The sequence below is a fragment of the Lycium barbarum genome, chromosome 9 (genome assembly GCF_019175385.1).
Source record: "Lycium barbarum isolate Lr01 chromosome 9, ASM1917538v2, whole genome shotgun sequence".
NCBI classification, from domain to species: Eukaryota; Viridiplantae; Streptophyta; class Magnoliopsida; order Solanales; family Solanaceae; genus Lycium; species Lycium barbarum.
In genome coordinates this window covers 20858117-20872642 of record NC_083345.1, presented here as the reverse complement: position 1 = coordinate 20872642, position 14526 = coordinate 20858117, and the positions used below count along the sequence as shown (strand labels likewise).

Genomic DNA, 14526 nt, shown 5'->3' with positions numbered 1-14526 from the left:
TCTTCACGATCAGCAATCACAGCAATGGATTCACCTTCTCTATATGGGACCTGATCAACACAACAAAAACAGTTTAGCTCAAACAAAACTTTAACAGTTTATAGTATAAACAAAAAAGGCCAATTATTTTTTAAGATTAAGTGATATGTTGTCAATGCTAAGATCATGTGCCGAGTTTCTTTTTTTGCATAATTCCATTCTTCTATTGGTTCTCATCTAATCAATTTGCAGTAAGTCACAAAATAGGGGAGATGTCTATCTGACATCAAGGTATGTGTGAACAGACCGTACCTTCCAAAATAGAACCGATTACAAAGACTTCTAGTCACTTTCAGAGAGCAAAAAATGAGATGGATAACTGGATAACTACATAAGCACACTCTAATAAGAAGGCTGCTTTGGCTATTTCTGTCAAGAATTTCTCGGATAATCCACCATATTCAACAATATAACCAAGACAATTACTATCTTGACAGAACGCGGACCAGGTCCGATAACTTCACCAGCCGTTTGTGTTGATACTTTATCCATGTTGATGAATTCTCTGAACATGTCAACTCTGTCAAGGACCAGAAATGATTTAGATCTACTGTTATAGCAGAACAAAAACAGTTGGCACCCTTTAATTTAAAAAGCAAGAAACAGTTGCATGTGTAATTCCAAATTGATATCCTTGATGCAAGAACTACTCATTTGAATTCATGTAAGTCAACATAGCAATATCATTTTATCTAGAAATAAAAAAAAATACTCTCTTCATGTTAATCATGACATTGAAAGTAATACTTGCATCCAGTCCTGTAAATTAATCGCATCACGATCATATGCCCTGAAATAAATAGGAAAATTCAACACCATAACAACTCGAATTCTTCATTTAAATAGAGACATTATATCTTTACTAATAAAACTCAATTCTAACTACTATGTCATACCTAGGAACAATCACAGAAAAGTGAAGTGATGTTTGCTAATCCATCTTTCCGCAACTATACAATTTAAATGAAGTGGTTGACTGCAAATATAGATAGATAATTTATCAAATAACAGTATCATCCAGTGACTGGAATATCATTTAAGCTGTAACATAGTATATCAAAGTAGATTAAATGTAGAAAAATATTTACCTCAATCAACTTTTTGTTTGTCTTCAGGATGCACAACTATATTTTGCATATGTACATTGAACTTCTTGTTGCTACTCATTTGATACTTATTCAATGAAAATTTCTACCCTCTTAATTACGGAAAACTTCTTTATACACTACATTTGTAGCTTCATTTGTTATTTTTCCATCTTCATCATAACATAAGATCTTCAACCCTTTTCTATTTGTTACCCGAGAAAATGCAACATACAGTTGTCCATGAGTAAACACCGGCTTATTAAAAAATAATCCCACATTACACAATGATTGACCTTGGCTTTTATTGATGGTCATGGCAAAAGATACAATGACTGGAAATTGCCTTCTTTGGAACTTAAAAGGAATTCTTGCATCGGATGGAGTAAGTGTCATTCTTGGGATAAAAACTTTGTCTCCAGCTATTTTTCCTGATAATACTTTGGCTTCAATTACCCGATTTCCAAGTCTTGTGATTATCAATCTTGTGCCATTACACAATCCTGCCGATTGATCTATATTTCTTAACAACATGACAGGAACACCTACCTTCAAAATGATGGAGTGATTTGGAATACCTGAACATTTAATACTATTTAGGAATTCAGGTGTATGTACATGCTCCAAAGATGTAAATGCATTATCAGCCATACAAATTGTATCCGAACTTAAATATGATTTATCCTGACTATGGTTGAGGGAAACCATGTAATCATTCACCGATTCCACCATCTGAAGAGTCGGAGCAAGAATTGCTCTTTCTTGAAGGTATTTTATATCAGTGGAATGTATCAAGTAATCAGAATATGTACTTTCTACAATTCCAGATATCGGATCATCACAATTATGTATGAGAAGATCATCGGGTTTTTCTATTTTCTCAATGCCATCAATGGAACATCCAATTTTTCCATCACCTATTGCCAAAATCCAATCAGAAAACTGTTTTAAATCATCCAAATCTGCACCTGATAGACTTCCTTGCAATCTCATATTCTTTGTTAGCTTTAAAACCTGACATTGGGGCCACAAATCTGAAGAATTTAGAGTTGCATTAACAATCTCTTGCCTAGTACCTTTTGTAATTACTGGCAAGATTTGTCTGAAGTCACCTTCAAGTACTATTGTTTTACCTCCAAATGGTCGATCTAAATTTGATGGATCTTTAAATCTTAGAATATCTCTAAGAGTTCGATCAAGAGCTTCAAAACAGTATCTATGCATCATTGGTGCCTCATTCCAGATGACCAACTTCGCCTTAACAATCAACTTTGCCAAAGGACTACCTTGATTTATATTGCATGTTGAATCTTTAGTTGGATTTAAAGGAATTGCAAATCTCGAATGAGCAGTCCGACCTCCTGATAACAAAAGAGACGCAATACCACTTGAAGCAACATTTATCACTATATCACCTTTAGATCGTACGCCAGAAGACAATGTTTTCCACATAAATGTTTTTCCAGTTCCACCATGACCATATAAAAAGAATAACCCCCCTCTGTCTTGGTTCACTGCAGTCATGATTTTATCATACACACACTTCTGTTCAGCTGTTAATTTCATCACTAATTGTTGATGTTCCTGTGTCAAAGAGCGTTTGTTATAGCGCAATTCCTCATTAATTAGTCTGTTGGCACCATCAACGTCTTGCTCACTGTAATCTGGTCTTGGCATTGTTGGAAAATCATTAAAACTTTTTCCACAACCTTTTAAAGTCCTCTCCATCTTTTGCAAGCAGTGATTTTTCAATTCATCATCTGTAAGCTCTACCTCTGGATGACATAAAAATGTTAAATAAAATATATAATCATAAATAAAACTCAATCATGTAGTTTCACGTATATGTAGTTGCTGCTTTTTAGCATAAAAAATCTTATCGAATACCATATCAAAGATTGGATCTGGAATACTCTTTTTTGTTATGTAAACTAAATGAATTACAATACGTCAAAAGAGAAAGACCTGTCACGATGTGAATAAAGTTCTTCCTTACTTCTTTCCATTAATCTAGAAGTAATTTTAATATTTCAGAAAACCTAGCACGTTATGGAAAGTATTTCAGTCATATATGTGTAATGTTAGAAAGTTTCAATACCAAACTGGTAGTGTCAATTTGGAGAAACTACACATTGTAGCAAAGTTTCAGCTGAACACCCAATTAAAAGTGAGAATTGACAACAAAATCTGCAATTTTTATAGTGCAGTTTCAGTAGCCTTTCAAGACACTTTCACTACAAATCAGGTCCAAATTTCAGCACACTATATTTCACTAAAAAAAATGCAAATTTTAGCACATGTTTTGAACATTTGAGCACTATAAATGTCACGAAAAACTTCACCAAAATAATCTGCAAACTTCATCATATTTTTTGCACATCAAGCACTCTAAACTAAACATTTTAGCACTTAAAGTTTAACTTATGAAGTTCTGGTGTAATCATTTAAGGTAGCAATTAGTGTGGCCAGATCCTTAAGTCCCTGGCAGTAGACTCAAGTCCAAAACGTGGCACAACCAATTTTTTAAGAAAGATATATTTTTAAACGCGCTTAGAACATGTAAGACGAAATGGTAAAAAAACCTGACTTTTTGTTAAACATTGAACAAATAAAAATAGAGAGTTGTCTTTGTTTATTAGACTACCAAATGCAAGGAAGTAGAATATACAGTAGTTATCAGGTATCAACATTTACTTAATGTTTAATCTAGAGAGCACATAAAAAACATTGTAATTATATAATCATATTTTTTTATACCTGAGTTATCCAATAATGTTCTTACTTCATGAAGGATATCGTCTGACAATAACCGCCATGATGCTTGCCAAACAAATTCTGGTCGTGACATTGAATTTGATAACAACAACATGACAAATAATTGTCTAAGATAAGATGGCATTCCCTAGTTACTGGCCTCCTTTATAGCATCGAAATACTCTTTGTCGTCATCCAACAAACCAAGTGCATAACATGCATCTCTAAAAGTGGAATGGTCAATTCTTAGTTCATCATAAGAAATTGGACCTTTGATTATATTCAACAACAACCTCAGATAATATAACTCTCCGCTCCCTGGAGTAACAAAGAAAATCCTCCCAATAGAAAACTGGAGTTTTTGCTAGTTGAAATTTTTGTTTTGCCTACTGCAGAATGGCACTGAAATGCTGGTGTGAGGCTGCTTTAGTGCTGAAAAATGTCTTCTTTTGCTACTGAACAGCTGGTGATGAAAGAAGAATGAAATAAGACTTTAACTATCATGATAATGTTACAATTAAAAAAGTGCATCGTCCGTGGACATCGTACCAAAGTTTAAGGTGTACACTAAATTGTCGGGAAAATTGTCAGAAAATCTGAACTTTCACCACAAATAACTCCATATTTCAGCACACTAAACTTCATAAAAAAATGCAGATTTCAACACATTTTCAGAACATTTTAGACATCACGTTGATAACTAAGGAAAATATCAAACTATCTAAAAAGCAGAATTTCAATACTAGAAAAAACATGAAATAATTCAAACACGTTGTTCATAAGTACTAATGAAACTACCAAACTAAATAAGCAGGCAATTTTTAGTTTCTCCACGGGTTACATATGCTAGCACATTATGCTATCTTTTTCTTCTTAAATACTCTTTTGATCTTGTTTCCAGACAACTGTGCAACTGGATCTTCTTCAACCACTGTCGCGGCACCAGTGATAGCTATCTTGACAGGTGTACTTGCGACGTCGATCAACTCAGCATCTTCAGTAGAATCCTACATATTAAAAATACAAAGGTGAAAATCAATATTGAATCTATGGTTTCTATTTGTTTTATTATTTAAAAGCTACAATTCATTTAATTAAAAGAATCAATAATCTGAATTGATCCAAAGCTTGGAAACGTGCCAAGTGTTCCTCACTGAATATTGTTCTGCACACTTAATTATATTAATAAGAGTTTGCTAATTGTACAAAGACATAGAATTGCAAAATAAGTAGACAACTTAATAACCTCGAAATCGATGTGCTCTAACCAACTGCATGACGACGACAACAAGCTTATCATTCGATTTAATCAAATGTGGCTTGATCTGTTCCACAAAGTCGCCCCAAAATGTTACAGATATGTTGTTGCTCCTACAATTGTTATAAGGTTAAGCACATGATTCAAAATTACAAATTAATTAAGCATTTATTAGTTGTGGAAAACTTACTTATAATCCTGCAGCTCAACGTTCATGAACATCCGGACGTTACCATCTTGGTTGACAGACTGTACGTCCCCATAACTCACAATTTGGCCGATAACATCTACAAAAATATTGACCAAAGAAATCAGTGCAGAATTGGTCATAGTTGAGGTATGTTTAAAGCAATAATTTAAAAGAATTAATATGTATGTATGTTGAAGAACTGAAAACTGCAGATTATTTCATGAAAGTGACATGGACATCCATATGAATTCCCTTCAGCAGAATCTTTGTTTGGTGCAAATGCAAATAATTTTATTTAACACATAATATGTAATGTTGGTAGATTCATTTCCTGTTCTGTGAAATAATATTGGGTTTTAACATGTAAAAGCATGAGATCCACCAGATGCTCAAAGAGTTTAGATTTATTGAAATTACTACTTTGGCTCATGGGCTGTTGTTTAAAGTTTAACGGTATAATGTAGATAATAGTTATAGATAGTAGCTTGGTTTGTAGGTATTAGCAATCAGTTCAACCCATGGACAACAGAAAGCAAATAACGGAAAGTAAAAGAAAAAAGGAAAAAGATTTAATTACCGAATAGTTCGATGTCGTCAAAGTCTTGTGGATTAGACAACTGCTCATAGGGTCTGAATTTGAAGATACACATGTCGAAATATGGATCCTGTATTTCCTCAACAATGGTCTTCTGCGTGAAAATCAACTTACACTTGTGGTCTTTGGTCCTCAGTTTCTCCTTATTTGGACAAACCATGAAATTCTTCATGATGTACAAACCCAATTCCTTGATTTCTTGGTTCATCGTTTTCAAACTTTGAATAATATTCCTGCCAACACTTGCGTGAATGCGGCCGCCCTACAAAAATACTAAATCAGTAAATAAGACTAAGTTTTTCCGCAAATTTTTCTTGTATAATGATGCATATGTAAACAGTGCAAAATAGAAGTAAAGTGAAAATATTTAACGTTTTCATCCATCAGAATAAGCTCAGTTGAAAAAGGACTATCAGGTTTGTTGTGAAGTGGTTTTTCCCAAAGCCTGACAATACGAACCTTTAACCTCCAATTCATCGGCTTGGTGTTAATTTCGCTAATAAAATTACTTTGAGCCGCCATTAATTCCTCTGTTAATAGAGAAGAAGTGTGAATCAATATTGACAGCGAGTAGAAACGAAAAGCCAATATTATAAAGCAACTGTTATAAGAGAAGAGTAAAATCAACGTGTTCAAATTATTCAAGCATATAATTAAATAAATTGTGTTCATCAATGTAGAGGAAATGATTTGGTTACCCAATTCACCAAATACCTAAATGATATAACCATGAATGTGAAAAAAACATAAACTATGAAAAGAATATTGTGCAGATGGTAATCAATGTGAAGTACAACAATTATGTTTAAAGAAATTTAAGTATTATTCAGGAATTAGAAATCAGATTACTCACTTTAGTGCAAAGAGAGCTTTTTGCAGAGAACAGTCAGGATTCCTGTCAAGAATTATGAGTGTTGACAAACCGCTGCATCGTGATTTATTGCCCTTTGTAAACTGCTCCATTATGAAAAAACTAAAGATCGTGGTATCCCTAATTTTAGGGTTCGTGGAGAAAGGTATTTTGTGCAGGAGATGAGGAATGGGAACGTGGAGTAGATGTGGGTTACTTTAGGATTAGTTTTTTTTTTTCTTTTCTTTCTGATTTCCCCCTTTTCCTTTTCCTTTTCCCAGTAGAATTTAATAGAAAATTAATTGCCAATTTTTAAAACTGAAACGTGGAAGTTGTATCCACACCATCTAGAATGTTTTTTTCCCTGTTTTTTTTATATCCACATTAAATAATTAATTATTAAATAATACTAACTAATAACTACTTAATAACTAATTAACTATTTTCTAAACTAACTGTAACACATGACATTCTGTTACGCTGCCACTTGTCACAATGTTATTGCAAACTATCCTCTTTTTAATTATATATAGATATAGATATATAGATTAGAGATTTTCTAAAACCTCGATAGGTGTTGCGATACGTGACTTGTGCTCCCCTCTGTTTACTTTTATTTATCCATTTTTATTTTTATACGTCCCTTAAAAATTAATAAATAAAGTATGTATTTTATTATATTACCCATATAATTGGTGTATAATTTTATTAGACTTAGAGATAATTTAGAAAAGAGTAATTAATGTTAAGGGTAAAATAAAAATAAAAATTTTTGTTTTTTCTTAATATGTTAAAGTGGACAAGTAAAAGTGAAAATTTATTTTTAATATAATGGATAAGTAAAAGTGAATAGAGAGAGTAGTTTTTTTGGTAGGGCTTTTGGGAATTTTTTTTCTTTTTGGAAAAATCCATTTTTAATTATTACCCAAATCAGATGCGTGTACACTAGAAATAAAAAATGGTGGATGTCATTTCATCTTATTATTCATGTATTAGTTATTCCATCTTCTACCCCGCATTAAATAATACATATATTTTCTTATAATTTATACATGTATTGGTTATGTGGGTTTCTAAATTGCAAACCAAACGTCTTACTAATTTTATACATGAATAACTTACTTTCTAACTAGTTATAAATACAATATAAGTATACAGAAATTAATATATGAATAAGATGTTTCTTACTAGCTACCAAACATAATGTAAAAAATAATACATGAATAATTTGCCTCTTGTCTAGCTACCAAACGACCCTAATAGCCTGATAGATTGATTCGCTAATTTTCTCGGAAGTTAAAAGTTCAATTATTTGATCAAACTTTTTTTTTTTTTTTTCCTCTCCCATTTAGGAGGATTTACAGTGTTTCCACACTTCCCCTCCACTCCACTGTTACTCGAACCTAAACTTTTAAGAAATGACCAAGTACTTTTAGAAAAATAATTTTTCAGAGACCAAAAAGGTAAATTTTATATCTGGAAGTAATTTTGAAACAGAAATTGTTAGAGAACTACAGACGATTACTCTGCAAAACTATTTTTACTAAAAGCTTTTTGACACAAAATCGTTTCAAAATAAGTAAGACTTTGGAAGCTTGGTGTATAAAACTCAATCTAAAAACCTTATTGGAACTCTCTAGAACCCAAAAAAAAAATTAAAAAATCTCTAGAACCTAAAGCCTTTGACACTCTCGCTCTCTATCACACTATTTAAGCCTCTCTTTACCCGTTCCTCACGCCTTCACTGCTTTGTTTGAGTTCCAGAGTGAAGCATATTTATCTTGTTTGGTTGAATAATGGATGAGGATTTTGATATTGCTGGAATGAATGGGGAAGACATGGATCTGGCGGATGAAAGTCCGGTAATGAAAGTCGGTGAAGAAAAGGAAATCGGTAAAGAAGGTTTGAAGAAGAAATTTGTTAAGGAAGGTGAAGGATGGGATACTCCTGAAGTTGGAGATGAAGTTGAAGGTAATTAAATTACTCTTAAATCACTGTCTTTAGAGTTAATTGGTCAAAAACCACACCAGAACTATTTCTTTTTCGCAAATTTCACACCCCAATTGTCTATCTGTTTACTTTTTTCCTACCTGAACTATCACCATTTATTTACTAAAATACACCTCAACTATTATTTGTTCTTTTTTCCTGCCTGAAATCTCTAAACCCTATCAACTATCTGTTGACATGTGTTTTAACATATAAATGGTAATATTTGGGGTGTGAAACTCACGAAAGAAATGATAGTTTAAGTGTGTTTTTTACCATGATCTCTAGGGTTTATCCATTTTTTGCCTAGTTAAAATAATCTCAATTTGTTCATTTTATGCTCTTAATGTTGATTTCATGTGATTCTCAGTTCATTATACTGGGACTCTTGTTGATGGGACCAAATTCGATTCCAGTCGCGATAGGGGGACTCCGTTCGAGTTTACTCTCGGTCAAGGTTAGAAAAAGTTACTCTACTTTTTAACGTTGTCGTTTGGTAGCTGGTTAGAGTTATGCGATGAATCTATGTACTTATTTTATGCAAGGTTTGGTTATTCATGTATTAGTTATTTCACGTTCTATTATTCTTCATAAAATAATATATAGAATCCCTCATATCTTATTCATTTACTGTATTAGTTATGTGGGTTTCTAATTAAATTGCAAACCAAACACCTTTTTAATTATATACATGAATAATCTACCTCCTAACTAGCTTATTAAACATGGTATCTACCAAATGACCCCGTAGTTTTGTATAGTGTGTGAATACTAGTTTTAGTATATCGATGTAGTTAGGAAATTCATTTGCTGCCTTAATATGTCTGCTTTTACTTCAATGGCTATCTGAAAATGAATGTGGGATAAAGCTTTTAATTTAATGAATATGAATCTGAAGGTCTCCCGTATTAAGAAATCTGATGTCACGTTAGTGCTGGTCACATCAATGAGATGTAATGTATTAAGGTAGCCTGATTTATCTAATCTGAGTAACGAGAAGCTCTCATTTCTTTGAATTTCAACTTTGAGAATTTGGATTAATATCAGCTTTATTGCATATTGGGATATTGAAATTAGTTTTGTCCAATTGCAAGTTGATTATATAGTGCTATATTCATATATATTAAAGTATACTCCCTCCGTCCCATTTTAACTGTATTTTTAGCTCAAGAAAATTATTCCAAAATAATTGTCACTTTAGAAATTCAAGACTAATGTTGGCAATTGTTTTCAGTTGTACCCTTAACATAAAAAGAAGTACTTAATAGTTAATAATGCTCAGTTCTCAAAAAACATCTATAAAGAGGCGTAACTTATTGAACTATACCTTGTGTTTATTGTGTTTCTTAATGGGTGTGAAAAGAGTTAAAGCGGCAATTAAAATGTGACAGGGAGTACTTTTTAGTATCGTGATTGTGCCTGGTCATAAATTTTTTTTCTGATTCCGTCAATTTGTTTAGTTTCTCATTCTCTTAGGGTGCAAGTAGCGTGCGCTAAAGGCAATGTACAATTAGGGAGCCTTATACGAAGGTTTGAACTATATGATTGGGAAGCTGATCATGAGATCTGAAATAGTTTTGCTCCTAGGGCTTCGGGCTGGTGGTAAGAGCGCATCACTTGATGTGTGGTTTAGGTGCATGTCGCAGGTTTGAACACTTCCACAAAAGTTTGTTATTTAAGCGGAGAAAGATAGAGGGATGGGCTCATTATGCACACTGATTTTGAATTGTGTCCTATTGATCCTCTGGGATATCTCAGATATAAAAAAAATTGAAATAGGTTTACAGCATGTGTGTATTCACAAGAGGGTATTTTACAGTTTGATTTATAAGTAATTTATTCAGTGATTTTACATTTGGTCTCCTTACAATTGATTAATATAAGCCGTATCAAAACCATAAATGAAGACTTCTTGGTTATGGGAACTGTCATGTTCCGTTTATCTTTGTTTTGTATTAAATCTTGGATGAAGGACATCTGGTTGCATGTTTTGCTGATGCTTCTGTTCTTTCCTAATAGGACAAGTAATTAAGGGATGGGATCAAGGTATTAAGACGATGAAAAAGGGTGAAAATGCGATTTTCACCATTCCTCCAGAGCTGGCTTATGGAGAATCTGGTTCTCCTCCAACCATCCCTCCAAATTCGACTCTCCAGTTTGATGTTGAATTGCTATCATGGACGAGTGTAAAGGACATCTGCAAGGATGGTGGTATCTTCAAGAAGATCCTTACCAAGGGAGAGAGTTGGGAAAACCCCAAGGATCTTGACGAAGTTCTAGGTATCTGTCCTTTTCTTAATTTCATCAGAGGTCTGTGTGTATTTATTTGGTGGAACAATGATTAAGCATTTTTTTGATCTTGTTGTTCAGTCAAGTATGAAGCTCAGCTTGAAAATGGCTCATTGGTTGGGAAATCAGATGGAGTGGAGTTTACTGTTCAGGAAGGTAAACTTTGAGTCATTGCAGTATCTTGTTTACAAGGTTCATAGATGCGCTATCATCCACTAACATTATTTTTGGGACAGGACACTTCTGCCCTGCTATTGCAAAAGCTGTGAAAACTATGAAGAAAGGTGAAAAAGTCCAGTTGACAGTGAAGCCACAATGTAGGTGGTCCTTCTAAGAAAGGGTTCTTGTAGGTATCCTCCTGTAAAGTGCTTTCACTAACATGTCTAATTTGTTTGCTGCAGATGGCTTTGGGGACAAAGGAAAACCAGCCTCAGGGGATGGAGGAGCAGTCCCGCCTAATGCTACTCTGCAAATCAACTTGGAGTTGGTAGCATGGAAGACTGTCTCAAGTGTAACTGATGATAAGAAAGTAATAAAGAAGATCTTAAAAGAAGGAGAAGGATACGAGAAACCCAATGAAGGGGCTGTGGTTAAACGTTAGTTACTCAGGAACTACCATTATGCTGTAGATTTATCAATTGAAAACATGATATCTGACAGATGTTTGAATCGGCATCTTGTAGTGAAATTGATTGGCAAGCTGCAAGATGGCACAGTCTTCGTAAAGAAGGGCCACGATGGAGAAAATGAAGATGACCTTTTCGAGTTTAAGACAGATGAGGGTATGGATTCTTAATACATCATTGTCGTTACAGTAAAAAATATTATTTTGTGAAGTTTTGGTTCGCTTTATTCTTTGTTTAATTTGTTCGCTGCTGAATCTGCTTTGAACAGAGCAAGTTATCGATGGGTTGGATAGAGCTGTTATGTCAATGAAGAAGGGTGAAGTGGCACTGCTAATAATTGCACCTGAGTATGCCTTTGGTCCATCTGAATCAAAGCAAGACTTAGGTGTTGTTCCTCCCAACTCAACTGTACATTATGAGGTTGAGCTGGTTTCCTTTGTCAAGGTATATGATATATTTTTTCCTTATAATTTCAACTTTTCCCTGTCTGCCAAAGTGTATCCTCATATCTTTAATTTGGCCTGCAGGAAAAGGAATCATGGGATATGAATACCCAGGAGAAAATTGAGGCTGCTCTCAAAAAGAAAGAGGAAGGAAATGCTCTCTTTAAGGCTGGTAAATATGCAAGAGCATCAAAGAGATATGAGAAGGTGTGTACTCTCCAAGATCGGGTGCTCCTATGTTAGTTGAGTAATTAGTTGTTTGGGTCCTTGAACCAGTTTAGCCTAACAGCGAGAATTGATACAAAATGCAGGCTGCTAAATATATTGAATATGATACTGACTTTAGTGAGGAGGAAAAGAAACAGTCGAAAGCTTTGAAGGTCAGCTGTAACCTAAATAATGCAGCTTGCAAGTTGAAACTGAAAGATTACAAGCAGGCGGAGAAGCTGTGTACCAAGGTTCCATTAGATCAGAACATCCCTTGTGACCACCTTATTTTCTTTGATCTATTTTTATCTTTTTACTGATTCTGCGTACTTTAGGTGTTGGAAATTGAGAGTACAAATGTTAAAGCTCTTTACCGGAGAGCTCAAGCATATATGAACGTGGCAGATCTTGACCTGGCTGAATTTGACATTAAGAAAGCCCTTGAGATCGATCCTAACAACAGGTATTGTATTGTTTCCGCTATACTCTCTGTCCAAATCTATTGCATCTCTTTCGTGGTGTTGAAGGTTGTACTTTTTATGATGTCAAGGGACGTGAAGCTTGAATACAAAGCTCTGAAGGACAAAGTTAAGGAATACAACAAGAAGGATGCGAAATTCTATGGGAACATGTTTGCTAAGTTAAATAAGTTGGATGTCAAATCAGATGTAAGTTTCAGACTTCATGATTTCTAGTGTATGCAGCTCCATCTTTTTGGTGACCAATTTATGACACCCGTGTCTTTGTGCAGAACTCTGCTTCCAAGGAACGACAACCGGCGAGCATAGACAGCAAGGCATAACTGTCTTAAGCAGACAAGTATAATTTTCATGGTACTTTGTTAGTTGTTTAGGAATGCTAGTGCTGGATCTCTGATACGGGAAAACTACACTGGAGTCTTGGATTTGTGTGATCAGTCTTCTGTTTACACTGGATTTGTGGAATCAGTCTTAGCTGTTAGAAAAACTTGATCTCTTTTATTGGATGCAACGATTCTATTCGCTCAAATAAGGCTCTTCCCTGCTGAATTATTGAAGCTGTTCTACATGTTTAGGCTTAATGTTGGTAGCCATCTTGATGGACCTTATGAAACTGTGTAGTGCTTGGCTTTGTACGAGGCGGATGAAATGTTTTTCATTTTTCTCGTGGTATCAAGTTCGTGGGTCCAAGGAGAAAATGGTGTGATGCTCTGCATTCGATTCTCTCTTTCTCTAGTGTTCAAACAAAACAAATGCATGAAAGATAGAAAAAGAAACAAACAAATTTTAATGGGTTTAGAGATACATTTGTTAGCTGAATAGAATTATGCAGGTATTACTAATACATGAATTAGTTAGGAGGGAATTTATATGTTATTTTATGTCAGAGGCGGACCCAGGATTTTGAGTTCGGGGGTGCTGGATTCAGAAATTTTGAGTTCGGGGGTGCTCTATTAACTATTTATATCTGTTTCCTTTATATTTTCTATACAGTTATACACTCCGTAACTGAATTTAATGGGTGCCGAAGCACCCAAATATTCTACATAGGTCCGCCCCTGTTTTATGTAGGGGATAGTTATGCAGGGTTTAGTTATTTCACATTTTGCCTTGCATAAAATAATGCATAGATTTCCTCATAACGTATGCGGGTTTCTAAAATGCAAATCAAATACTGTACTAATTTTATGTATGAATAATTCACCTCACAACTAGCTATCGAAAACAATATTACTTGTGCAGGATTTTAATACATGAATAACTTACTTCTAACTAGTTACCAAATGACCCGTAAAAAATAGTAGCAGCAGAAACTGTTTTTCAAAAGCTGAAAAAACTTTTTCCTAGGCACACTTTTAAAAATCTGGCTAAATACAAATTTATTCTATAACGTTAATTATTCCAAAATTGATTAGTCAAACACAAAATGTTACTCTAAAATTACTATTCAACAAAAACTTCTGGCAATTTTTTTTTTCCTTTTCAAATAAGTATATTTTAAAGGAAAATAACCTAACAATACCTATTTAAGACTCTATATTACAAAACATAAGAATACTTTTCCTTATTTACAAAACATACCAATAAAATTACAAAGTATACCAGATTTAGGCTTAATGGGATACTCACGATTTTAGGCTTTTTTTGAGGAAGAAAATCTAATTTTAAATGTGGACTTAATTCTAGATAGTTACCATTCAACTTCTTCTTCTTTTTAAAAAT

At 33.9% G+C, this 14526-nt stretch overlaps 3 protein-coding genes across 4 annotated transcripts; 1 reads left to right on the top strand and 2 right to left on the bottom strand.

Annotated features, from left to right (window-relative positions):
• Nucleotides 1-1153: 1153 nt before the first annotated feature.
• Nucleotides 1154-4211, bottom strand: LOC132611256 (uncharacterized). 2 transcript variants are annotated; one of them, XM_060325676.1, is made up of 2 exons: nucleotides 3882-4211; nucleotides 1154-2893 (listed from the first exon to the last, which is right to left on the bottom strand). In XM_060325676.1, the coding sequence occupies exons 1-2, from the start codon at nucleotides 4021-4023 to the stop codon at nucleotides 1239-1241; spliced, it is 1797 nt and encodes a 598-aa protein (XP_060181659.1). In that variant the 5' UTR covers nucleotides 4024-4211; the 3' UTR covers nucleotides 1154-1238. The 2 variants fall into 2 exon arrangements, with proteins under 2 accessions (XP_060181659.1, XP_060181658.1); XM_060325675.1 differs by having other exon boundaries at nucleotides 1155-2899.
• Nucleotides 4212-5817: 1606 nt separating this feature from the next.
• LOC132611097 (uncharacterized) lies at nucleotides 5818-6475 on the bottom strand. The gene is made up of 2 exons (XM_060325508.1): nucleotides 6294-6475; nucleotides 5818-6183 (listed from the first exon to the last, which is right to left on the bottom strand). Exons 1-2 carry the CDS (start codon nucleotides 6441-6443, stop codon nucleotides 5896-5898), a joined length of 438 nt encoding a protein of 145 aa, XP_060181491.1. The 5' UTR covers nucleotides 6444-6475; the 3' UTR covers nucleotides 5818-5895.
• Nucleotides 6476-8397: 1922 nt separating this feature from the next.
• Nucleotides 8398-13480, top strand: LOC132609911 (peptidyl-prolyl cis-trans isomerase FKBP62-like). Its single transcript, XM_060324118.1, has 13 exons — nucleotides 8398-8742; nucleotides 9131-9217; nucleotides 10780-11040; nucleotides 11131-11205; nucleotides 11286-11366; nucleotides 11451-11645; nucleotides 11733-11831; nucleotides 11944-12119; nucleotides 12203-12325; nucleotides 12430-12576; nucleotides 12661-12788; nucleotides 12876-12993; nucleotides 13077-13480. Exons 1-13 carry the CDS (start codon nucleotides 8568-8570, stop codon nucleotides 13125-13127), a joined length of 1716 nt encoding a protein of 571 aa, XP_060180101.1. The 5' UTR covers nucleotides 8398-8567; the 3' UTR covers nucleotides 13128-13480.
• The last annotated feature ends 1046 nt before the right edge of the window (nucleotides 13481-14526 follow it).

Bases quoted from the DNA above. Each gene is read 5' to 3' on its own strand.
- LOC132611256 (XM_060325675.1), bottom strand. From the start codon at position 4,023: ATGCCATCTTATCTTAGACAATTATTTGTCATGTTGTTGTTATCAAAT. The intron at 2,900-3,881 runs GTATAAAAAAAT...TATGTCATCCAG, and splicing joins AACATTATTGGATAACTCAG to AGGTAGAGCTTACAGATGAT.
- LOC132611097 (XM_060325508.1), bottom strand. From the start codon at position 6,443: ATGGCGGCTCAAAGTAATTTTATTAGCGAAATTAACACCAAGCCGATG. The intron at 6,184-6,293 runs GTTAAATATTTT...GTATTTTTGTAG, and splicing joins TTATTCTGATGGATGAAAAC to GGCGGCCGCATTCACGCAAG.
- LOC132609911 (XM_060324118.1), top strand. From the start codon at position 8,568: ATGGATGAGGATTTTGATATTGCTGGAATGAATGGGGAAGACATGGAT. The intron at 11,041-11,130 runs GTATCTGTCCTT...CTTGTTGTTCAG, and splicing joins GGATCTTGACGAAGTTCTAG to TCAAGTATGAAGCTCAGCTT. The intron at 12,577-12,660 runs GTTCCATTAGAT...TGCGTACTTTAG, and splicing joins CGGAGAAGCTGTGTACCAAG to GTGTTGGAAATTGAGAGTAC.